Here is a 27085-nt window from a genome sequence, read left to right on the forward strand (position 1 = left end):
TAGTGGAGGCAAGGTTTCACCATGTTGGCCAGGCTGGTCTTGAACTCCTGACCTCATGATCTTCCCGCCTCCACCTCCCAGAGTGCTAGGATTACAGGCGTGAGCCACTGCACTCAGCCACATCTTTCAGTTTCTGTTCTTAAAATAATGATTATCCATAGTGTCTCCTAGCAGTATTATATATAAGTGGAATATTTTAAATACACGAATTAGGAAATTCCAACGCCAAAATTGAACATTTGAATATTTTTTGCCTAAGCTTTTTGTTCCCTTAGTGGGTATCTTAAATGTTAACATGTAAAGGAATTAAGGATGGGGATCTTAAGATTAATGGGAATTTTAAAAATTGTTTTTTTTAAAAATAAAATTGTTGGCTCTGTACGGATTAAAAATTGTTTTGTAATAGTGACACAAAAACCTTGCTTGATGTTTATACTAAGCAAACATTACACTAAATTTTTATCTGACAAGTCAAAATATCCTAAAAGCAAACCTATTAACATTTAAATTAAGACAGTGAAAATCCAATTTTCTTAGGAAACTACCGAATGTCCCTCTGTATGTACTTCTCAGAACTGGAACTGTTGATCAGTGCTGTTGATGACACAATTTTTAAGGTCACAGCCGCTTTGCTAAGATTATATTGCATAGCAAATTCATTTTATTGAAATTACTTATAAGAAATCTATTGGGGCCAGGCGGGGTGGCTCACACCTGTAATCACCACACTTTGGGAGGCTGAGGTGTGCGGATTGCCTGAGCTCAGGAGTTTGAGACCAGCCTGGGCAACACGGTGAAACCCTGTTTCTACTAAAACAAAAAATTGGCCAGGTGTGGTGGCATACACCTATAGTCCTAGCTACTCGGGAGGCTGAGGCAGGAGAACTGGTTGGAGGTTGCAGTGAGCTGAGATTGTGCCAGTGCACTCCCCTGCACTCCGGCCTGGGCAACAGAGCAAGACTCTTGTCTCCAAAAAAAAGAAAAAAAAATCTATTGGAACGCAGGACATCCTATTTTACTGTTTGATAAGTGACAATGCAGTTTATGGCAATCTTTGAATAACACTTCTGCAGCCATGCTATTTCCATATATCTTCAGTGGTCAAAGCTGCAGTTATTCCAAAGCGAATATAAAGTTGTTTAATGTCCCTGAGAATTTAGTGGCTTTTGTTTAATGTAGCACTTTTACAGTAGGCACAGGTTTTTGTGGGATTTTTTTGTTTGAGACGAAGTCTCACTGTGGCCCAGGCTGGAGTGCAGTGGCACAATCTCGGCTCACTGCAATCTCCGCCTCTCAGGTTCAAACGATTCTTTTGCCTCAGCCTCCAAAGTAGCTGGGATTACAGGCGCCCACCACCATGCCTGGCTAATTTTTTTTGTATTTTTCATAGAGATGGGGGTTTTGCCATGTTGGCTAGGCTGCTTTTGAACTCCTGACCTCAAGTGATCCGCCCACCTAGGCCTCCCATAGGCTGACAGACTTGTCACTGCACCCCGGCCAGGCAAAGGTTTTTAGTCTTGCAAGATCTATATGATTCCTGCCACCATCTCCTTTCCAGCCCTTCTCCATACTGATACCTGTTATAGCTTTTAAAAAAAATAATTGCCACTCTCTTGCTTAAAATCCTTTGGGTAATGATAAAATCTAAGCAAAATTTTGGCATATAAAAGCGCTCACAATCTGGGCTCACTCTACCTTCCCAGACTTCTTCCACTTACCCCGTGCATCCTACTTTCTGCCACACTTGTTCCTCTGGATCAGTCAAGCCCTTCTGCAGTCTGCCTTTGCTCAAGGTGTTTGTCTTTCTCTGGCTTAACTCCCAGTCATGCTTAGTAAACAACTGAAATGTCACCTCGGTAAAGCTCTCTCCTATTTCCCTCAAAGCAGCTGATGTGCCCTATGGTCCTGGTCATATATTCCAACTTGTATAACAGCACTACCATCTTGGACACTGTCTGCTTATTTGCTCCAGGAGGGCAGGGACCCTTCCTGACTCAATGCCTTATCTAAAGTGCCAGGTGGCACAGTGTGCCTATTCATCTGTCTTGATTCTTCTGTGTAGCCTTAGTAACTTGTACCTTTCCTGACATATGGCAGGGGCTCCAAAACATCTGTTGCAAACAGTTTATATCGAAAAGATCCCTCTAAAAATAATTAGAATATAAAATTGCTAACAGAATGGAGGTTGATAAAAGTGACTTTGTAAGTAGGAATTAACTTGCCAACATAATTAGCAGTAGATTAGAGGACTGTGTATTTTGAAATGTGGTTTAAAATTTTTCAGCTTGCAGATGCTAATTTTCCTAAGCTCTGCCTATTTAGCTAACTGAAGAACAGGTATTCATGAAGCTTTCAGTTTTTTGTTGTTTTTGTTTTTTTGAGACGGAGTTTTGCTCTTGTCACCCTGGCTGGAGTGCAATGGTACAGTCTTGGCTCACTGCAACCTCTGCCTACCAGGTCCAAGTGATTTCTCCTGCTTCAGCCTCCAGGCAGCTGGGATTACAGGTGGTCCGCCACCACATCCAGCTAATTTTTGTATTTTTAGTAGAGACAGGGTTTCACCATGTTGGCCAGGCTGGTCTCGAGCTCCTGACCTCAGGTGATCCACCCCCTCCCAAAGTGCTGGGATTACAGACGTGAGCCACCGTGCCCGGCCAGCCTTCACAGTTCTTAAACAGTCTACATTTAAAAACACCTTGAAATTTTGTCTTGCAAATGTATAGCTAAAGTCAACAGTGATAATTTTACATAAGATTAAGTAGTATAGAAAACTGACGGGTATACTGTTGGCAACTACTTCCCGTAAGCTGGCTGCTGGCAGAATACCAGTTTCTTTTCTCTAATGTCCTCTTAGATCCCCAAATAATTTGCTGGGCGCTGTGGCTCACGCCTGTAATCCCAACACTTTGGGAGGCCGAGGTGGGTGGATCACTTGAGGTCAAGAGTTTGAGACTGCCCTGTCCAGCATGGTGAAAACCCATCTCTACTAAAAACACAAAAATTAGCCGGGCGTAGTGGCACACGCCTGTAATCTCAGCTACTTGGGAGGCTGAGGCAGGAGAATTGATTGGACCCAGGAGGCAAAGGTTGCAGTGAGCCGAGATCTTGCCACTGTACTCCAGCCTGGGCAACAGAGTGAGACTGTCTCAAAAAATACATAATTATTTACTGTCTCATGACTGAATTTGCAAGTACTTACATTTCTTCATTTTAAAAAATTTTCTTTATTTCTTTAGAGACAGGGATCTCCCTATCTTGCCTGAGCTGATCTCGATACTCTTGGGCTCAAGCAGTCTCCCCAGGTAGCTGGTATACAGGTGTAGGCCACCATGCCAGGCTGCTTCAGTTTTAAAGTCTTTGCCAGCTCAAGCATGTTAATAAAGAAAAATAACCTTTCAAACATATTGTAATAGAATAATTCTTCACTGTTCTGAGCTGCTGGATTTTAGATCTGGCTTATCTTCTAATACTCTTTTCCTATTAAAAACTACTTAAAAGATCGTGCATATGGGATGAATAGTCTTTAAAGCAACAATCTATTTTTTTCTTTTTACTCCTCTTGAAGACACAGAACCAATTAGTTTTTATGAATGTGTTATAAATATGACCAATTGTCTGAACTGGTAAATCATATAAGACTGATATAATCTAGATTAAACTATCTGTGCAAACAAAAGAAATTGGATTATGCGCCCATGAAAATGATATAACAACCTTTTCCTGCTAGTTACCTTAACAGCTCTTTGATAGATGGGCAATAACCCCTCTTCTCATCTATGCTATACATCACAATTTAAAAGATTCTGATTTGCTGCTTTTTTAGGAAATAAAATGCACTAAAGTCCTACCCCTTTGATTGGAAAAAGGAAATCCTATCACTTGTCCTTTTGTTCTGAGGCTTAAATAAATGTGTTATTTATAGAGTCTGTCAAATAATTTAAATGCAAAATATTCTGCTAAGGCTTTCTTGTTACCAAAGAGTAGCAGGAAGTTGCAGTGAGAACAGAACTTAAACCAGGTAAGGTGATTATATTGATAGCTTTAAGATCTTTTCTCTCTCCCACAAAATGACCAAAATCTCATTTATTTTTCACTGCTGCAATAAAATCATGTTGGGTTGAGAAGATAGGAGAAGAGGAGCTGAGATACATCAATTCAGATGAAAATTCCTCCAAATCACTGCATTAATACGGTGGTCCTGAACCTGAACTACCCTTGGATTTTGCAGAATTTTAATTCTGTCTCTTGAGTTCATTTTGTAAGTGGCATCAGGTGGTTTACTAATGATTTTGAAGACCATGAAAGCAAAATACTTACATTATATGGCAGGGTTCATTTCTGTCTTTTAAGCAGTGCCCACTTTCCCACTTCTTTTTGGTAGGAAATGCAGTTTTTATGTATTTTGATCCAGCATGTGTACTTTTGACTCCGCACCACGGTGCATCTAGGTAAGCAAAGAAACTGTTTCTTAAGGGGTTTACGTTAAAAAAAAAATTTAATGACCATTATCAAACTAATACATAACTTCTAAATGATAAACCATGATTCAGCTCCTAAGACAGCACAATCATTGCAACAGAAAACAGTTCTAACAAAAAGCACAAGATAAAATCTTGAATTGCATCTTAAATACCTTCCAAGACTCACTTTTATTCCTTTTATCTGCTAATGCTGGTGTGAAGCATGCTTTAAAAAAAAAGACCTAAACCTTAAATACAATTGTATAATAACATGAAAACATTTATACATTTTTCAGTTTTTAAAAAATTTTTTTGCTATGCACGTAATGAGGTTTGCATAAGTTACATTTCTCTCTTGCCTCTACTGATTGTGAAACTGGTTTTGAATATTTTTTAATAAAAAACTATAACAGTTCACACATTTTACAAGTATTGTACTTTTAATCAAATCATTTTATTTTCCTAATTGCCCAAAGAAATGAATGTGATTTCTCCAGAATGGCTCAGTCTTGACTCTCCTAAAGTCCATGGTATAAGGAAAGCCTTGATAGGGTTTAAATAAAAGTTTTAGCTTTTCACCTTGTTTTATTTATTTATTATTACTATATTTTTGAGACTGAGTCTCACTCTGTCTCCAAGGCTGAAGTGTAGTGGCACAATCTCAGCTCACTGCAACCTCTGCCTCCCAGGTTCAAACGATTCTCGTGCCTCAGCCTCCTGAGTAGCTGGGACTATGGCATGGGCCACCACGCCCAGCCAATGTTTTGCATTTTTCTTTTTTTTTTTTTTTTTTTTTGAGACGGAGTTTTGCTCTTGTTGCCCAGGCTGGAGTGTAATGGTACAATCGCAGATCACCATAACCTGCACCCCCCAGGTTCAAGCAATTCTCCTGCCTCAGCCTCCCAAGTAGCTGGGATTACAGGCATGTGCCACCATACCAGCTAATTTTGAATGTTTAGTAGAGACAGGATTTACTCCATGTTGGTCAGGCTGGTCCCAAACTCCCGACCTCAGGTTATCTGCCCACCTTGGCTTCCCAAAGTGCTGGGATTACAGGCATGAGCCACTGCGCCTGGCCCAGTTTTTTGCATTTTTAGTAGAGATGGGGTTTTACCATGTTGGCCAGGCTGGTCTTGAACTCCTGAGTGCAGGTGATCTGCCCACCTCAGCCTCCCTAAGTGCTGGGATTACAGGCGTGAGCCACCGCATCTGGCTTCACCTTGTTTTATTTTAACAGGCAACAGATCCTAAAATTCTTATACTAAACCAATTTAATTTTTTGCACTGTAAAAAGTACTACAGAATTAAGCCATTATAAAGACACTGTAAACAAAATTCTGAACAGATTTTGAAACTTGAAAGTGTGATGTGCTTAGTCAAGACCACTTGTTTAACTAAATATTCTTAACTATAACCTCCTGAGTTATATTCTGACATCTCATTTTTTAAGTGCTTAGATACAGTAAACTTCTAAAACTGAAAAAAGTCATTTGCATATGTTTTTCCATTAATTAATAACCCCCAAAGATCTTCTGGAAAGCATAACTGTTGAAGTTGAGCATGCTGTTTCAAAATACTTATTCACTAAGGTTTGAAGTCTAATTTCTTTCTCTAACTTTTTTTTTTTTTTTTTGGCATGGTTTAATATGAAACTTAAAGTTCTGAAAACAAACTTACCTGTCTCGATCATTAATTTTTCACTAGGAATTGACTTCAAAACTTCCAAATTAGCTTCAGTTTTCAGTGAGCTTTAAAAAAGTGTATACATATATTTATTTAAAAAGGCAGCAATTAATACCTTTTTTTATATCACAACTTGTCTAAAATATTACAAAACCAACCCAAAACCCCATAACATTTTGTTTTCAGTATATTTTAGAAAGTATTTGCACACTCCCATACTTCAACAATCCAGATTAAAATCTACTTTAACCCGATCTGCCTTCTGGAAATGCAATTTTCCATGCTTTACAGTTGATTTCCAATAGTGTTCTGTATCGGTTTAAGTAAAATTTAACTTTTTAAAAGAATTCATTTGCTTCTGAGTAATTTGCGTAACTTAGAGGTGCTCATAAGGCTGTTAACGTTCATTTCCTGAATTTTCCATTTTTAGCCCAAGACAGATTCTTCACTCTAGCCGAATTATGTGTCTGCACCCTTGCCATGGTTTCTTTGTAGGATGAATTCTATTCCTTGAATCTGGCTTTGGCCTCAAGTCCTGCTATGGCTGCTTGTGGCAGCCTCTATCAGCCAAAACCCTGCTGACTCAAAGACCCATGAATGTGAACATAAATGCTTCCTGTAATGTGGCAGTCAGGTTTGGGATGGTGTACCATATAATGTGATAACAACGAATACTGTTCTTAAATTACTTTAAAAACAAAATTTTTGTAATCACAAATTTTAAAATAATTTTTAAGAGTTTTACGTTTACTAAAAAAACCTAAATAAAAAGTATAGAGATTCCCCAACCATATGCTCCCACTCTCCTAATTCCACACCATAGTGGTAGGTACATTTGTCATTGATGAACCTACCTTGACACAAAAATGTCACCCAAAACCCAGAGTTTACATTAGGGTTCACTTGGTGTTATGTGTTCTGTGGGTTTGGACAAATATGCAATGACGTGTATCTACCATTGTGTTATCATACTGAGTAGTTTCACGGTCTTAAAAATCTGTGGTCTGCCTATTCATCCCTCCTTCCCCTCCACCCCCTTATCTTTCTACAGTCCCCACAGTTTTGCCTTTTCCAGAATGTCACATAGTCTGAATCATATAGTTCGTTGTCTTTTCAGGCTGTTTTCACTTGGAAACACACAATCAAATTCCATGTTTTTCAGGGTTTGACAGCTCATTTCTTTTTAACATTGAATAATATTCCACTGGATATATCACAGTTTATTCCTTCATTCACTTACTGAGGAACATCTTGGTTGCTTCCTTATGTAGCAGTGTTAATTTCCGCATTTGTTATTGTAAGGAATTTAAAATATACATTGAATTGGGTAATCTCATATAGTTATCACCCAGCTCTATCAATCAACAACACATGGCCAATCCTGTTCCATCCATGTACAGTTTTAATATTTCAGCATTTAATTCAGGATGTTTCAGCATGTGTCTGTGAGCATAAGGATTTTCTTTAAAAATGCAACCACAATACTACTACATGTCTAAGAAAAACCCAAATCTTCCAGCATTCAAATTTGCAGTTGTCTCACTGCCATACATTCTTTTTAAGTTTGATTAAATTAGGACACAAATGAGAGGCCCACACATTGCAATTGGTCATTGTCTTCTACAGTCTCAACGTTGTTATTACAATCTCCTGCATCTTTTTACCCTTCAAATTTCTTTGTTGAAGAAACCAGGCTGTTCACCCTGTGGAGTTTTCATTTTGCTGACTTTATCTGCGTCGCAGTTTAACAGGTTCCTCTGCCCTCTGTATTTCTTTTAGGAGTTCTAGAGTACCATCTACAGGCTGGATTGGATTTGGGTTGGGTGTTTGTTTTTTTTTTTTTTGGGTAAGACTATTTCATAGGTGGTGGTATGATCTTTCATCCACAGACATATATCTGGTTGTATTGTTGTGATATAAGGCGACCATGGATGCCCAATGCCTAATTCACCAGGAGCTACAAAATCTTGAAATAATTCTATCAGTCCTTCACTTATTAGAGTACTTCCATATAAAGAAAATTCTGTATGTCTACTACTTGATTGCTCAAATATATGTAGTTTGTATAGAAAAAAATATATCTTTCTGTCAAATGTGTTGATTCCCTGGTTTCTTCCAATGGTGCTGTTATTTTAACATCACCATTTAATCTTTAAGGAGCTCTTATTCTTTTATGTTCTTTTAGCATTCTGTTCATATTTCATGTATTAACATCTCAAATCTTACTATGTTGGGTCGCTTTCCACTGGGGTTAGTTTTTCTGTTTATCTTGGCCTTTTTCTTTCATACTTTGGGTCACCTCATTTGTCTAGTGATCCTTGGATATCCATTTATATTTAAGGAGGTTGCTATTGTTGCATTTCATTTGCTTTTGTGAAAGCAGGCCTGTATTACTGCCAGTTCTGTTCTCTGAGTGAGGATTCTTAGAGGGACCTTCTGGTGGTAGAGGGTATGTTATGAAACTTCATTTAAAGGTACAGGGAGCTAATCGTTAGGGTCATGGTTCTCTAAGTGCTTTCCTACAGGGTTGATGTAAACACTCCAAGCCTCCCTCACCATACAGTTTGTTCAATTTTCTTAAGAAAAAAATCCCCCCAAGCCCCTGTGTAAATGTTTACTGCTTTTGTCCTCTATGCACAGGAGTGGATATGTGAGGGAGATCTTTTCTCTATATAGGTCCTCAATTAATCATCCTTTGTACTCCTATTTTATACTAATTCTAAGCCCAAAGCCTTGCTATGGGATTTTGTTTGCTAGACTTGCTCCCATCCCTTCTGAGGCCCCTTAGTGGTGTAATCTAAGCTTTCTCTTCCAGTTTCCCCTGTCTTCAGAAATCTACAGATCATTTCTTTTTCTTTTTTTTTTTTTTAAGAGATGGGGGTCTCATTACGTTGCCCAGATGGGTCACACCTATAGATCTAGCTATTGAGGATGCTGTGTCAGGAGTATCACTTGACCTCCTGGGCTCACCCAGCTACAAAACATTTATTAGCAAAACTCTGGCCTTTTTTCTTTGCCATTATAGGTTCTTTCCTTTTTCAATATCTATAATTTTATTTTCAAAGGATTTTAGGTGTGGGTGGCATGTCATTAGTTTGACATTAAGCAGCAATCAGTGCTCTCTAGAAAAGATTTTTGCCTAATACTTGGTCAATATGGATATTTTCTAAAATATATTGGTGTGCCTTCTATGGATACTAAAAACTTTTCACCAAATTATCAGATTATTTGTATTTTTGATCTCACTAAATCATGTCTGATTAACTTAATATTTTTCTATGTCTATTCCATACCTATAAAAATTTGCCCAAATATATATATACTAATAAAAGAAATATTTTAAATAGAAGCCAGTATTTCTATTTAATAAGGTTTCCCATTTAATGATGAGCAACTACATATTCTGAAGTCAAGTTTGAAATGTATTTTCCCATTTTCTTGGGGGAAAAATTCTAATTTAACTTTTAGAAACCAAAGACTTTATGTGATATGCTACTATAAGTAGACTAAGTCATCATACCTCAGAGACTCAGATTAAGATGACAATGAATTAGATTTCAAAATAAGAATATAAGCATCCACTTTAATAAACGACTAATCTATTAATTCTGAAGCTAATATTAATGTAGGATAAAATAATCTTTTGTGATTAGCTTAAAGCAACATCATCATAAACTCAAGATCATTTAGAAATATCTAAGGAGCCAGGTAAGGTGGCTCATGCCTGTAATCCAAGCACTTTGGGAGGCAGAGGCAGGCAGATTGCTTGAGCTTAGGAGTCTGAGACCAGCCTGGGCAACATGGTGAAACCCTGTCTCTACAACAAGGACAAACATTAGCCAAGTGTGGTGATGGGAGCTTGTGGTCTCAGCTATTATACTTGGGAGGACTGCTTGAGCCCAGGAGGTTGAGACTGCAGTGAGTCGTTCAGCCTGGAAGACAGAGTGAGACCCTATCTCAAAAAAAAAAAAAAAAAAAAAAATCCAAGAATTACGGTTTTAAGTTGATGAAATAAAGATCTTCTACCCCCCTCTCTTAAAACAAAAAAAAAAAAAAAAAAAAAACAAACAAAAAAACCCCCCAAACTTACAAGGAGAAAACCAGGATTTTTTAAATGAAACTAGGAGGCATATGTTACCCCAAATCACAACATATAAAGCTGAAAGTGGACGGAGAAATGATAAACGACCAGTGTTTAAGTACCAAATGACTTATATGCTATGTGCCTGGAGAGAAAGACAAGAAACCTAGAAGTAGATACAGTCCCTAGAAAGGTGGAGTAAGGCAGGGACTTGAATGGAAATTGTTTGAAAATACCCCAAGAGAAGATGGGGTTCCTAGGTTATATATCTGTGACTTGGTGCAGAGAAAGGGGTGCTGGGTCTCAAGAGAACCTACATCAGAAACAGCTAGAGAATAAGCACAGAGGAGCACAGGCGTCAGGTACAGGCCTGATCATGGAGACCAGGACAGCCCACTAAACAGTGAGATCTCTAACCCATCCTGCTCCAAAACACTGTCAGGGACATTTACAAACCCTTACCGTCCACTGTTCCCACTTTTCCAGCAGATAACAGAGGATGCCTTTCTGGAGAAACTAAACCAACCCAGAAAAAGATCTCTACACAATGACATTTGGGAATCCCTAGTAAAAAGTCAGTTGGCCATCTGAGCCTGCCAGTTACTGGAATGCCTTCTAGAGAGCTTCCAAATGGCTTTTTCTTTTTTTTTTTAAGAGTCTCGCTCTTGTTGTCCAGGCTGGAGTGCAATGGCCTGATCTCAGCTCACTGCAACCTCTGCCTCCTGGATAAAAGTGATTCTCCTGCCTTGGCCTCCCAAGTAGCTGGGATTACAGGCATGAGCCACCACGCCCGGCTAATTTTTGTATTTTTAGTAGAGACAAGGTTTCACCCTGTTGGTCAGACTGGTCTCAAACTCCAGACTTCAAGTGATCCTCCTGTCTTGGCCTCCCAAAATGCTGGGATTACAGGCATGAGCCACTGTGCCCAGCCAAATGGCTTTTTAAAAATCGACAGCAAAGGATTGCCTGACATTTGAGGAAAGTTTCCATCATCACAGAGACCAAAGCAAAGAAGAAAAGGGGACTTTGGAGGACATAAATACAGGAAGACAAGCAGAAAGTAACTTTAAACTATAATTCAGGTCTTTAGAGAGATCAGAAGATACTGCAGTATAAAAACAGTGTTCAGAAATTGAAAACAAAAGCTGAAGTAAATTTCATAAAAAGGGTTTCAAAATACAGCACTTTCTTTGGAAGAAGGGAAACAATGGAAATAGAATAAAAAGGATATGAGTTATCAGTCTGGTATGCCCAAAGAGAGAACAGAAAAGAAAATTCAAATTCCAAGGATGGGTAAAGATAAGCCCCCTGCCGGAAGGACTAGTGAAAGAGCAAATGAGGCATGACAAACACCATCAACACACATCTTCATGAAATTTCACATCAGAGATGAAAAACTAAAACCTTTCACGAGAGAAGAAAACTAGGTCACAGGTAAATGATTAGGAATCAGTAGCGACTTTTCATAAACACTGAAACCTACTGATAGGACAGTATAAATTCTCAATGAAAATGATTTCTGATCTAGAATTTTATGCACAGAGAAACTAAGTTGAAAGTGGGCTTCTCTCCCCTTTCATTAATTATCCAGGCTAACTTTTAAGAGGAAGAGTAGAAACAAAATTCAGTTTCAAACATGAACAATTTCAAGAAACTTCATTCCCATGAAAACGTCCTCAGAGGGTGTTATAGAATGTGTTCCACTAAAACAAACACACAAGGAATTCATGGGATCTAAAAACAGGAGCTCTATCACAGAAGAGACACTAGTCCAAACTGAGAATGATGGAAGGGTCTGAAACTGACGCAACTGTTAGATTATCTAGATAGGTTTCCTCATGTGTTATATAGTGCTTACATTTCTTTTCTCGTACCACTTTTCGTTTCCCTGGAGTAACTTCCCTCATATTTTTATTTACTTGGCTTTCTTAAACTTGAAGCCCAGCCTGGACACATAGCAAGACCCTGTCTCAACTAAAAATTTTAAAAATAGCCGGGTGCGGTGGCAAGTACCAGTATTCCCAGCTACTCAGGAGGCTGAGGTGGGAGGGCTGCTTGAGCCAGAGAGGTCAAGGCTGCAGTGAGCTGTGATTATGCCACTGTATTCCAGCTTAGGCTACAGAGCAAGTCCCTGTCTTAAAAACAAACAAAAAACTTGAAACTCTCTCACACTTTGCATAGCCCTGTGAAATTATATATTATACAGACATAATAATGAGAAAACACAGACATAATAATGAGAAAACATTTATATAGACATAATAATGAAAACATGAGTATACATATAACCAAAAATTCTGAAATAACTACACTGAGAGTGATATGGAGAGAATAATGGAGGCAGGGGATTAGTATGGGTTATAAGAATGTTCTCATATACCCCAATGAGAGTAGCCAAAGGGATGAATCAAGAGACAATAGTATACGGATATTATTTAGAAATATGGCGACAAATAGCAAAATTGTTGCTGCCAGAAAAACTGACTTATGATAGGGTCATGCTGGGGAGACTCTGATATTTATTCATATCTGTTAGTACTACTTGACTTTTTAATCTCTCTGCATATATTCCCTTGCATATTAATTTTAAAGTTAATTTGGCCATTAATTTAAATATAAAGGCATCTATGACATTTAAACTCTGAACTCAAGAGCAAATACATATTTCCATGATTCTATTTCCTTAGATTTTAGTCAAAAGTAATGCAGTTGGAAATAATTTTAAGGGTAGGAGACAATGAAGAAGAACAAAGTCTTATACTATTTTGCAGCTGATTTAATGGGCGACATTGACATCCTGTGAAAAGACACTGGTAGAAGTTCTTACATATTTGACAAAACAAACCCAGGGACCTAGCTGTGCCAGCTGTTTGAGTGTGTGGTTAGTGTGGTTTTGCAGCAGAAAGGTCACTGAATGAGGAGCCAGAGGACATAGGTTCTCACACTTGGAGAAACTCTATACCTGTTTCCTGATTTTTTTGAGCCTTGGTTTCTTTGCCTGGAGAGATGTGTGACTGTCATAAAATAGCCTTTCGCCCATAGTCAGACATGACATGTGCATATGTATATATAATGCTGTGAACTCATGTTTTCAAGGGATCAAATGACCTGAGAATAAATTGGATTACTAGAGAAAGCTAGCTGCTGATCTCAACACAAAATTGTTTTCCATTATTAGAACATGGGTAGTAGTCTGTAACTTTCGAGCTTTAAATTGTAATAGTAACATACTGTTTAATTTCTTACATAATTACTGAAATTACCAGGCAAAGATCAATGCAAAACTTTATGAAAATACATCTTCATCAGCAATTCACTATAAAACAATTTTAAGAAATCTGCTTAAATAAAAACAAAACAACCTAAGAACGTACCAACCATTAAATCCTATATAAAGGTCCAAGTCAATCAAAGCAGCTGCTGCTTCCTTAGTACCATCAAATGAATGCACCTGGGGACACACAGGTAATTTTATTATAATAATAGTTACTCTTTAAAATTCTAAATAACATTAATAAGACGTAGACAAAAATAGAGATCCCTGTAAGTTTTTGGACCTCAGGGTTTCAAAGGTGGTAGCCCCTTTAATTTTTATTTTGTATTAGATTTCCCAATTATAACCTGTCATCATCTCCAGTGACATGATGCAAAATGTTAGCTGCCTAGAATTTCTCTTGACAGTGACAGCGTTGCTGTCTCTGCACTAGCATAAGTGCAGAAGCTCCAGGAAGGGGCTCAGGAATAAACACATTCTTAGGCAAAAACATGAGGAAAGCTTAGAAATTTTATCGCACCATTTAAAAGATGTTTTAAAATACTGATGAATTTTCTGTTAGAGGATACTTTTTGCTAGAAAAGAAATCACTTTTAAGAGGCAAGGCTGAAGAAATTCTTATAAATGAGTGAGCCTGTTGCTTAAAAAGCACAAACCATTATATAATCAATAATATCAGCTTAGCAGGCAGAAGACTCAGATGGTGTTTTTCTTCAAAAGTATAGGAGTCAAGATACAGTTTTTCATAGTTTGGATGTATTTATGTAATCAAAAACAACATATAACAACCACCACCCATCTTTAAAAAGTAGGGTCACCTAAACAAGTGATGTCACATTGCTACTGAGCCCAGAGACCCTGAATACACTGTGGATAACACACTTCTCAACAATAAAGAAGTCTGCATTACACAGCTGCCTGCATTATTCTTTCCTTCAGCATTTCCAGCTGACTAGAAAAGATACCCTCCATTAATATCAAAATAATTTTAAATGTGATTCCTCATAAGCCATTTCAGAAAATTAGTTATAAATTATTTGGCAATTTCCTTTTTGATAAAAATCAAAACATTTAGGTTAGATTTGTTGTTGCTTCTGTTCATTTTTAAAAACTATTAATAGAACCCATGTAAATTCTTATTTAGAAATCGGCTGGGTGCAGTGGCTCACGTCTATAATCCCTGCACTTTGGGAGGCCGAGGCAGGTGGACTGCTTGAGGTCACGAGTTCAAGACCAGCCTGGCCAACATGATGAAACCCCTGTGTCTACTAAAGACACAAAAATTAGCTGGGTGTGGTGGCGCATGGCTGTAGCCCCAGCTACTGGGGAGGCTCAAGTAAGATAATTGCTTGAACTCGGAAGACAGAAGTTTTGGTGAGCTGAGATTGTGCCATTGCACTCCAGCCCAGCCTGGGTGACAGACCAAAGTTCTGTCTCAAAAAAAAAAAAAAAAAAAAAAAAAAAAAAAAAAAAGAAAGAAAGAAAGCAAGCAAATAAGCTGAGAGGTAGAGTCTGAAGGTTATGATAAATACCACTAATAATCCCAAGGGCACTAGTTAAAACTCAAATCTCTCTCGATTCTTAAGTACAGCTCCTAGAGGATAAATTACAGAGTCAGTAAAAACAGGAAAAAAATACACAGTAATATTAACACTACAGCAATACAGGATGCATCATATTACTAGTGGTATAAATGAGGCAGAGGCTGAAAACTGAGAGAATATGCATAAAACTCTCAACGTCGGGCAGCATAGGAATGCAGGTGCTCGGTGCCATTTCCTCTTTCCACAGCTGGCATAGTGTAACTGTGATTTGATATACCTGGATTACGGTACTTTGCTAGACACAGCCACTCACTAAGTCTCTCCTGAAATTGCATGTGAGTATTTGTATATCTGAGCATTTTTCTAAGCCAGATTCCCAAAGGAGTCCATGATCCAAGAGATTAAAAATCACTGCCATAGGTATATGAGGTCAGTGGTGAGCAGATAATATTTATGGGAAATGTCTCCAGAATAATGACGAAAATGACTATATTAGAGAAGTGTTTAGTGCAGAATGCAAATTACAGAAAGGAGAATGACTGTAGATCAGAATGATAATTGTAGGTGAATACAGCTGACAAGAAATGAGGAAGGCAAACCTAAAACAAATGGCAAAAAATTTCAAAACAAAAATTAGTTGATATTTTGCTCAAAATGTGGATGGAAGAACATTAAAGAATGGCTGATGGAAGAGATGAAGAATATCATGCACAGTACTAGGATGTACAGATGTGAATTCAGGGGCTAGGCATAGTGGCTCACACCTCTAATCCCAATATTTCAGAAAGCCAAGGTGGGCCGATTACTTGAGTTTAGGAGTTCCAGACCAGCCTAGGCAACAAAATATACAAAAAATACAAAATATACCAAAAAATTAGCTGGGCATGTTGGCATGTGCCTGTAGTCCCAGCTACTCAGGAGGCTAAGGATGGCTTGAGCCCAGGGAAGTGGAGGTTGAAGTCAACTGACATGGTGCCGCTGCACTCCAGCCTGCATGACAGAGCCACACCCTGTCTCAATAACCAAAAAAAAAAAAAAGAATTCCCAGGGTTTCCTTGTGAACGGACTTCTGTACTCATTCTTGTACTTTGAACAAAGGAACTAAAACTAAAACTGATTTGTGTTTATACCATATCTGGCCCATAAATTCAACAGTAAATTTACATGTCTTTCAAAAAACGGGAAAAGAAGCTCCTAATTCTATTGAATTCTACCTAAGTCATATGTTTTTCTTTTTTTCCTTTTTAAAAAAATTGAAATGTTGACATCTGAATTAGAGGCCATCCTTAATAACCAAGATGCTCTGTGTGTCACCTAAAGGTTAAGTATCCCTTATCCCAAGTGTGTGGGACCAAAAGTGTTTCATATTTCAGATATTTTCAGAGTTTGGAGTATCTACATATACATAAAAATAAATTTTTGGGAAGGGACTCAAGTCTAAACATGAAATTCATTTATTTTTCATATACACCTTATACCATATCCTGAAGGTAAATATTTTAAATAAGTTTGTGCATGAAACAAAATTTGTATACAATGAATCATCAGAAAGCAAAGGTGTCACTATCTCATGTCAACGCTTAAGAAGTTTCAGATTTTCAAGCATTTTGGATTTGGGAGTATTTTGGATTTTGGATTAGAGATGTTTGACTTATATTAAAAATGACTATTTTATACTTACCACTCCCCCTACACATCGATCTCTATTTCTTTTCATTATGTCTGTGAATTAAAAACAAAGAACTTTTAGCAAATAGCTTGATTTCTACAAGATTCTTAAATTCTAAATGAGACTAGTTTTAACTCACCCAAAAATTCAGCATGTGAGTTTCGGCAGTGAAGAAACATTGGTAATTTTGTTTGTTCTGACAGTTCAAACTGTTTTTCAAAATATCTGCATAATGCAAAAAAAAAGTTCTCATAACAAATTTTATTTTAGCATGAGAAAGGTAATTAAAAAACAGGAAAAATTGTAACTTTTGTCTCTGACAAAATAGACTTTAATAGTAACAAAGACTAAAAGAAAGAAAGAAGGACATCACATAATGGTAAAAGGATCAATGCAACAACAGGAGCCAATGATTATAAATATATATGCACCCAATATAGGAGCACCCAGCTACATAAGACAAGTTCTTAATGACTTATAAAGAGACTTGGACTCCCGCACAATAATAGCGGGAGACTCTGACACCACATTGTTAATATTCAATGGATCAGCGAGACAGAAAATTAACAGGGACATTTATGATTTGAACTCAGACCTGGAACAAGTAAACTCAGTGAATATTTATAGAATTCTTCACCCCAGGTGCACAGAACATACATTTTTTTTCAGTATCGCATTACACCTATTTTGAAAGTGACCACATAAATAGAAGTAAATCACTCTTCAGCATTTGCATAGCATTTCACAGATTTAAATGAAATACTGGTTGGCTGTTTGTTTATTTTCTTCCCTTATTCCTTCCTGTCTCCGCTGTTAAGTACAATTATAGGCATAAAAGAGGTTTTTAATACCTATTTTTAGATTGCATTCCAGCCTGGGCAATAGAGCAAGACTCCTGTTCTCTCTCCCCCTTTCTCTTTCTCTTTCTTTCTTTGTGGCCCTCCCCCGCCCCACCCTGCGAGCCTCCCTCCCTCCCCCCCGCCCCCCCAAAAAAAGAAAGAAAATGTGACTCTTGATGTATCCAACTCCCAGGTAAAAAAATTTATTCCAACATCAAGAAGAGGGCCAAAAAAAAAAAAAAAAAAAGAGAAAGGTAATTAAGTCAAAAGATGTTTTAAATTAAAGGTATTTTATTCTCTAGAAATTACAGGACAAAAATCGTGACTATTTAAAGCACGTCAGAGTTTGAAAGGGACTTTTATAACTTACAACTTCTGGAAAGAAATACTTCCTTTTCTGGGCTTACAAAATTACTTTCAGAAAGTAACACCAATGGCCCCTTGTCACTCAAGCTAGCTGAATACCATCAGTGGGAGTCAACTCACCAAGTCAGAAGCCCGGCAGCGCTTCATCCTGCATGCTAATCTATTCCACTTTGCAACCAGTTTTTTATGTGCTGTTACAAACGAAGTTACTGCCACTGAGCAAAATGAACAAGGTTTCCCTCAAAAACAAAATTTAAGTATTTGCTAAATAGCAAATAACTCAATTATGCTATTTAAAAACCAAAATGAAAATTACATGATAAAGTGATAGCCCTGAATATCTTAGAGTACTTTACAAGGTTTTCTCAAGTACCACATATCTTTGTCTCATTTGATTTTCAAAATAATCTAAGGATAAAAGCTGGTGTCAGAGAGGTATAGTACTTTGTCCAAGATAACAATACATGGCATGGCCAACTTGAAACCAGAACTTCAGTGCTCTAATTCCAAGTCCCAGCATAAACGACAAAAGCCTGTTACGTTTTCAAGAAGCTTCCTTCTGGTCCGAGTATAATGACAATATTCGGAAGATATAATGAATGTTCATTCTGTTTGTTTTTTCACTGCAACACAGTGCTCCCTCTTGTTCTCACAAATGGTAGGTTCAGCTGAATCAGGATAACAGTTGGCTTATTATTTTCTTAAATGTGCTTACCTCTTTCTAAATACTTTAATTTGGGGATATAATTTCTGTTTAACTTAAACCTCTTTTGCTCTATTTTCCTATGTCATCTTTCCTGATGTGTAGGACTATTTTACCCCTTTGCACTCTTAAAGATGCTAAATTTTAAAATTAGAAATAGAAATGTACTTCTTAAGAAACTGTCTTCAGGCCAGGCGTAGTGGCTCAAACTGGTAATACCAGCATTTTGGGAGGCCAGGGTGGGCGGGTCACTTGAGGAGTTCAAGACCAGCCTGGCCAACATGGTGAAACCCCATCTCTACTAAAAATACACAAATTAGCCGGGCGTGTTGGCACATGTCTGTAATCCTAGCTACTCAGGAGACTGAGGCACGAGAATCACTTGAACCCAGGCTGCAGTGAGCCAAGATCGCACCACTGCACTCCAGCCTGGGTGATGGAGCAAGACTCTGTCTCAAATAATAATAATAATAATTAATTAATTTAAAAAAATAGAAACAGTCTTCCTAAAATTGGTGGTCTATGTCTTTATTACCAAATGTTTGGATCCTAAAATCCCCTTTTCAGATTCTGCTGGGTTAGAATAAGCAAAAATATTTTCCTTTCGTTAACAAAGTGCTGACATTTTGCAGTGTAGGAAATATTAATGAAACTTGGGACAAAAAAAAGTCTTTAATAATACTACCAGTCACTATTTCCAAAGCCTCTAAAGTAATCCAAATGTTAGCAATTAAGTGTGCTCTAGTCATTATGTCAACTTTACTAATGTATTTGGCTTGTGGCTACACACAGTAGGCAGTACTCTTCATTGTGTGTACTGCTCTACACTGTACTGGTTATTTTTTCCACACACGATTCCATGGACCAAACCACATGACCAAGCTACAGATTAACAGTATCTAATGGTTGGATGGAAAATTGGCTTCCTATCTCAAGGTAAGCAAAAGTACAGTTTATGAAAATAACAGAGGCCAGCTGGGTGTGGTGGTTCATGCCTGTAATCCCAGCACTTTGGGAGGCGGAGGTGGGCGATTGCTTGAGCTCAGCAGTCCAAGACCAACCTGGGCAACATGGTGAAACCCCACCTCTACAAAAAATACAATAATTAGCCAGGTGTGGTGTCATGCACCTATAGTCCCACTTACTTGGGAGGTTGAGATGGGAAGATTGCTTGAGCCTAGTGAAGTCAAGGCTGCGGTGAGACATGATCACACCACTATACTCCAGCAGGTTGGATGACAGAGTGAGACCCTGTCTCCAAAAAAAAAAGGGAAAACAGAAGCCCAAGCAATGGACTCCCAGAATTTTACATAATTCAAGAAAAGAAAAGTCCCTGAATTCATACTAGCTAGGTATCATAAGGAAGCCATGTAAAAAAAAAAAATTATTCCTAATGATACAAATTGAGGATAATTAGTTCTGAACAATAAACGACTATTATCTTTAGAGAAGAAAAACCCACATGGTAACTAGAAAAAACAGCACAAGTTACAGGGTAGGAATTGGCATCTATTAAGAGACTTCTCAGTCTGTTTTACTCATTGACTTTTTTTGTAAAGTTCATAAATGAAAATCATTTTCCACTTGAGTTAGATTTTGTTCATCTTAGTGAAGCTTCTGATTGTATTACTGCTTCTTACAGTTGAGGTTTAACTGTCTAAGGACAAGAGCTGGAAGAGTTCAGCTTCAGAGCAGCAGTTGTTATTAATTAGGATCAAGGCAAATCCAAAAAGCCCAGTGAGTTACATGGGTATACCTCAACACAGGTAGTAATCCCTCCTCTGTAAGCTGCTTGATGGCAACATGGCTCCAATTGCTCATCTCTACGGTCCCCTAAGTTCCCAAAGGATTACTTTAAATCTTCTTGTTGTTTTTAAGACCTGCACAGTATTAACATTTTAAAGCCCTAAGAAAAATGCCCAAAACAAATTCACCTACCCAAGAGAACAGAGCTCTAAATTACAACAAGGAAAGAAGTGTAGCATAAGGCCAGGAAATTGAAAATACATGGTATGGCTTAACGGATAAACTTTCCATAACTAGATCAGGCCTTTTCCTTGTCTTTACTCTTTGCTTCTCGTAGTCTTTAAAAAATACTTTTTCCAGAAAAGGTCTGGGTGCTAAAACAAGAAAAAAATATTAAAAACTTTTAAAAGTTCCAAACAAAAACAATAGCTAGCATCTTCCTTTAGGGTGGTAATATTTCTAGTATGAATAATGTAACAACAGCCATGATTGCATACATACTCTGTACCACTCATGCCAGTATGGGCCTTATGCACCTTGTGTTAAGAAAGGTAGGCAGTAATCTCCTTATTTTAAAGGGGATGTACAAAGGGGCAAACTGACACCAAGGACAATTATAAATCTCACCCAAAGATCTGCTGATTCCAAAGCTCATCCTTTTAAACAGGGTTATAGATACTGCCTTCACTTACCATCATTTTTCAGACACTACATCTATTGTATATTAATTTTTCTGTCTTGCCTCCTAATTTTCTATTTTTCTTTTCTCATACATCTCCTTTTTTCTGACTACATTTTTACTTAAAAACAAATCATGGCTGGGCGTGGTGGCTCACACCTGTAATCCTAGCATTTAGGGAGGCCGAGGCAGGCAGATCACTTTAGGTCTGTAGTTTGAAACGAGTGGTAAAACCCCATCTCTACTAAAAATAACCATGTGCTCAGAGTACTGTGCTAAGTGCTATGGAGCTATAACATGAGCAAGACTTGGTGTGTGCCTCTGAGGAACTCAAAGATACTAGACTGTTGTGGGGAGGAAGGGATAGCCTAAAACCAATTTCTGTACAACACGGTAAGTGCTGAAACAAGTGGAGTGCTGTGTACACAGAACAGTTTGCATGCTGTGAGTACACACTAGGAGAAGAGGAGTGAGGGGCAGAGGATGTGGGATCTGTTTCCTTAACAACAATCAAAATGTGATTGTTACTAGTGTGTGTGTGTGTGTGTGTGTGTGTGTGTGTATATTTTTTTTTTTTTTTTTTTTTTTTTTTGAGATGGTCTTGCTTTGTTGCCCAGGCTGGAGTGCAATGGCACGATCTTGGCTCACTGCAACCTCCACCTCCCCAGTTCAAGCAATTCTCCTGCCTCAGCCTCCCGAGTAGCTTGGATTACAGGCACCCACCACCACGCCCAGCTAATTTTTGTATTTTAAGTAGAGAAAGGGTTTCACCACGTTGCCAGGCTGGTCTTGAACTCCTGATCTCAGGTGATCTGCCAGCCTTGGCCTCGCAAAGTGCTGGGATTACAGGTGTGAGCCACCACACCCGGCCGTTTTTTTTAACCAAGTCATTTGATGTTTTATTATTAAAAATTTTTAAATCTCAAGTAGAACTCTCTATCTTATCAAAATTTCCTCCTACATTAGTTTGTCAGTAGCTTATCCACTCTGGAAGAAGCCAACGTCACCTGCTGTCACCTTCAATCCTCCCCCAGAAAGTCCGTCCTTCCCTCTGCTGTTCACACACTTCAGTGACAGTAGTTCCAACCTATTTTCATTATTTATGTCCTCTCGTCTACAGAGGCATTAAGGATAAAGTCTTATTCTTCTTTGTATCATGTTGAGGAGGCACTCAGGAATCATTTACTGAATGAAAGAACCTCTCTATTAGCAATTAACACTTGGCAAGTGAGTTGAAGCACAAGCTGTGATATGCATATTCTAAGATCAGACGCTATTTCAAACATGCTCTGATGATGGTGAATAATCTTCAGAACAGTTAAACTGATACTGCCAATGTTTTCAATTAACCCTAAAACGAGGTTTAAAGTATTCAAGTTGCATTTTAGAATCAGTTCTAACTCATTTTAAATGAAAAGTCGTATGGGCAAAAAACCTTGGGGACTCTGCCACTGCCCTTGCTCGTCATAACACACAGTCTATTAGACTTACAAGGCTCATCCTGGCCAAAACTAGACATTAAAGTTGAGGAATATGCTCTGTGAGCTTAACCTAAAGAACTATTAAAGAGAACTGTTTTTCTATTTCAATGTGAACATGAGAACTTTTAAAGTTAAGTGAGCTGGCCTACATAATATTTGACAGAGGTATAGGGTTTTAGTAACCCTGCTATTAACCACATGAATGTCCCTAAAAGACACAGCAAATAATATACAACAAACTAAACAGTTCTAAAAGGGATGTATAAATGAGTGACCTGAAAGAGAGAGTATGTATCCACAGAGCATTACTCTAACCCATCCTATTCTACTTGGTGCTACATCTTCACACTCCAGAACTCTGGAGCTTGAAGTCTAGGGTATGACAGACTCTACTAGAAAATCTGCTCCTCACCCAGTGATTTTCAACCAGTGGGGACATATCAGAATCTCACTTGTGGGGAGCAGGGAGGGAAGGGAGAGGAAGTACACTTTTAGCATGTGTAATTCAAAAAATCCCTTCAGGCCATCAAGTCACTGGTTTAATCATATGCTCATACACCACATGACAAAATTATTCATTATTAAATATTATGATAGTATCTTAATAGAGATAGTATTATATCTATCTGGATAGTATCTTAGAGAGAATCTGATCCTAATTCTTCTTTGTGTATAAGAAACTAAGGAGGACAGAGGATTGTTTATTCTTAAAGGTCTCTAGGGATAGATATACCTTACTCAAATTTCTGCATACTATGAGTTCTCAGCAGTGGCTGACACATAGTGCTCCATAAATATTTGCTGAATGGATAAATAACTAAATTAACCCCATATAGAAGCTCAGTCTAATGTTTAATCATCTTCATAATTAAGATGTTTTTGAAATTTGACAAAGTGCTTACGTTTTAAATTCAGACTGTGACCTAAGTTTTCTGTTCAATTTATAACACTCACTCACTAGTATAATGACAGGAGCTCCAAATTTAGCTACTGGCAAGGGGTTATAGGAAGTCCTACAGGGTGGTGAGCTTTGGAGTTTTCTCAGAAGCCACCACCCAACATGGCTCCTATTAAAGGAATCTCGCAGTTCCAAACTAACAATATTCAACACCCAGCAAGAGTAAAATATGCTTTTCTAGCTTTGGTGATTGGTCCTATAATACTTTTGTGGGTTTTTTGTTGTTTTTTTTTTTAGAGACAGAGTCTCCTTATATTGCTCAGGCTTGTCTGGAGTTCAAGCAATTCTCCTGCCTCAGCCTCTCAAACAGCTGTGACTACGGGTAAAGGCTGCTGTGCCTGGCTTGTAACACACTTTTAATATCCTTTGCTGTTAAATCATATCCCCCAATTTGGGAGGCCGAGGTGGGTGGGTCACTTGAGGTCAGGAGTTTGAGACCAGCCTGACCAACATGGTGAAACCCTATCTTTACTAAAAACAACTACTCGGGAGGCTGAAGCACGAGACTTGTTTGAACCCAGGAGATGGAGGTTGCAGTGAGCTGAGATCACACCACTGCACTCCAGCCTGGGTGACGGAGAGAGACTCTGTCTCAAAAGACAAAACAAAACAATCACATTCCCCAAAATACTTTAATTCATTCCACTGGAACTGTTCATGTATCAATGCATCTGTTAAACAAACAAAAAATGTAAAGTCAAGTAAAACTCATTCTTTATTTCTACCATTAAAATAAAATTAAGTGGTTCATCAACCAGAAAATGACATGCTTCCATCCCTTTGAATTACACGTAGGTATGCATGGAATTTGTTTCACTTAACTTCTGATACACAAAGGGAAAAACAAACGTGTGTTGATGCTTAATCCAACTATAGTCTCAACTGATAAAAGTTACTTTAAAATCACTCGAGATGTTACAAAAATTTGTAAAGTCAACAAATTTCCTTACTTGAGTTGAGTATCTTTGGGACAAAACTGTAGTCGGTCAAAATCTTTAAAAAGATAGAAAAGAATAATTATTCATAACATACACAACAAAATTATTTAATTTCAAACAAAGTCATTCTAAGAGGCCAGGCTGGCACTCACCAAGTCCACATTCTCCTATTGCCACAACTTTCCCTTTATTGCTTTCGGCAAGATTTAGCAACTCCTTTAAGTAAAGATCAGGGTTATTCTTTTCAAATTCACCACATCTTGTAGGATGACATCCAACGGTACTGAAAAACAGATCTAACACATAATAATGTCTTAGGATTATTTTCAAAGTATTTTCTTATATTTATATTTATTATGATATTTAGAGGATATCAAGTAATTTCAACTGGTTTTCAACAATGGCAATAAGTTATTCAAATGATAAGAACTGCATTATGTTAACTATATGACAATTTCTGGAATACCTAAACAGAGTAGGATATGAATATGAAAATTGCTTTAATGTATTAATAAAATAATTAATTCAACTTTTTCTAAAGCTTGGCATTTAGGGCTGTAGAATGCAAAGTGAACATTTTTTTTTTGAGACAAGGTCCCACTGTGTCAACCAGGCTGGAGTGCAGTGGTGCTATCACTGCAGCCTTGACCTCCTGGTCTCCGGTGATTCTCCCACCTCAGCATCCTAAGTAGCTGGGACTAGACACATGCCACCATGCCTGGCTACTTTAAATTGTTTTTTTTGTTGTTGTTGAGACAAGGTTTCACTACATTGCCCAGGCTGGTCTTGATCTCCTGAGCTCAAGCGATCCACCTCCCAAAGTGCTGGTATTACAGGCCTGAGCCATCATGTCCAGCACTAATTTTGTCTTTTATATTCACCAGTGCTGTGACTATCTTGATTTGTATATTTTTGTTTAACACCAATTATTCCATTATTGATTTATGTATTTAATATAGCAATAAAAATGTATTCCCTTAAAAAGGTTAATAGTGGGGGTGATTTAAAGAGGTGGAAAGGGGGATTTGTTTTTCTAATAAAAGAATGAGGGCCAGGTGAGGTGGCTCATGCCTGTAATCCCAACATTTTGGGAGGCTGATGTGAGCGGATCATGAGGTCAAGTTATCAAGACCATCCTGACCAACATGGTGAAACCCTGTCTTCAAAAAAATAAATAAATAAAAAGAATGAGGTTCACTCATTGGAGGATACTCTGACAGCTTTACTTATATAGAATACAAATGGGGAGTCAAAAACACTTTCTGAATGGCTTAGCTGAGCCTGAACCTTGGGAGAGGTATCAAGCCTTCCCGGGGCTCTCATGCAGATGTTTACAAACATTTACAAACAAAGGAAGCAGCACTTTTTAAGCTATAAGAACACAAGTTACATGGAAAGGAGCGGAAAAGGGCTGATAATGGAGGTGGGAGAACTTTAAAAAGCATAGAAGTTTGGGGATAAAAAGTAAGGATAAAATGTTCTTATATCTCAAAAACTCCCTGGAAGATATTCTATCTTTAATCTCTAAGAAAAAGTGTCAATGGATCCTAAAGAGAAGTGTGCATTTTGGAGAGATTTCCACAAAAATATAGCTTTTAATAAGTTTTCAAACATAAGGGAAACATACAGTATCTTAAATTACAAAATTTAAAAATTACGTAGAATGTTTAATTTCTCGGTGACTAGCACATAAGATATGCAAAAGACGTTAGCCAGCGCGGTGGCTCACACCTGTAATCCCAGCACTTTGGGAGGCCAAAGAGGGTGGATCATAAGGTCAGGAGTTCAAGACCAGCCTGGCCAAGATGGTGAAACCCCATTTCTACTAAAAGTATAAAAATTAGCCGGGTGTGGTGGTGGGCGCCTGTAATCCCAGTTACTCGGGAGGCTGAGGCAGAGAACTGCTTGAATCCAGGAGGTGGAGGTTGCAGTGAGCCGAGATCATACCACTGTACTCCAGCCTGGGCAACAAGAGCAAGACTCCGTCTCAAAAAAAAAAATTAAAAAAGTGAATGCTAGATAAAAGAGGTTTTACATAACTAGGAATCCTTTAACAATCATTCCTAAAACTTTAGGATTTTAAACAAATGCAAAATGTATGAACATAAAGCGAGCATATGAGGGATTCACACAGCACTATTATTTGCATTCCTGGTACCCTGAACAGTACCTGGTCCACCTAGTAAAAATTTAATTAAATGACCCTTCACAGCTTAAGTTAAAAAACAGTAAATAAAAAGCAACTTGTATTTTAAACACGTTAAAACACACACATGAATTCCACATCAAAAACACCTGAGGTTATATTGTGTACCTGGAGAACTTTATTCTCATTAACTGAAATCTTAAAATAATCTTTGTTTAGTACTATGAAATGGTTTTATAAACATCTGATATACCAGTGAGTACTTTGAATTTCATCATCTTAATCATGTCCCATTGAAAGTCAATTTTCCTGCTGTTTCCACCAGTCTTGATCCATTGTATTGTACCTGAGGCAGTTTTCAGAAAGACTTCTTCAAAATTACTTAATTCCTATTTTTTTTGGTAAAAGTAATATGAAGATACCATTTGTTTGTGCCAAATGCAGTGCATCTTTACTGTCTTGTAGGTTTCCACCTGTAATCATAAACTGAAATAGAAAGAAATAAGCTGACTTTAATA

General features: G+C 37.8%; 1 protein-coding gene across 3 annotated transcripts in view; it reads right to left on the reverse strand.

The window, feature by feature from the left end:
- The window catches only part of TATDN1 (TatD DNase domain containing 1), a 52712-nt gene that overhangs the window by 1888 nt on the left and 23739 nt on the right, over window positions 1-27085 (reverse strand). Inside the window, exons 1-8 of one of the 3 annotated variants that reach the window (XM_032246537.1) lie at window positions 26914-27050; window positions 24574-24717; window positions 24434-24476; window positions 16851-16936; window positions 16724-16764; window positions 13599-13675; window positions 6138-6208; window positions 4318-4444 (exon numbers count right to left, since the gene is read on the reverse strand). In XM_032246537.1, coding sequence (XP_032102428.1) covers window positions 4318-4444; window positions 6138-6208; window positions 13599-13675; window positions 16724-16764; window positions 16851-16890 — 356 coding nt within the window. In that variant the 5' untranslated portion in view covers window positions 16891-16936; window positions 24434-24476; window positions 24574-24717; window positions 26914-27050. Of the gene's footprint in view, window positions 1-4317; window positions 4445-6137; window positions 6209-13598; window positions 13676-16723; window positions 16765-16850; window positions 16937-24433; window positions 24477-24573; window positions 24718-26913; window positions 27054-27085 lie in introns of those variants that run through there. The other 2 variants (XM_032246530.1, XM_032246539.1) reach the window with 2 other exon arrangements.

Source organism: Sapajus apella, unplaced genomic scaffold, assembly GCF_009761245.1.
Source record: "Sapajus apella isolate SASKATOON/1434 unplaced genomic scaffold, GSC_monkey_1.0 scaffold3, whole genome shotgun sequence".
NCBI lineage: Eukaryota > Metazoa > Chordata > Mammalia > Primates > Cebidae > Sapajus > Sapajus apella.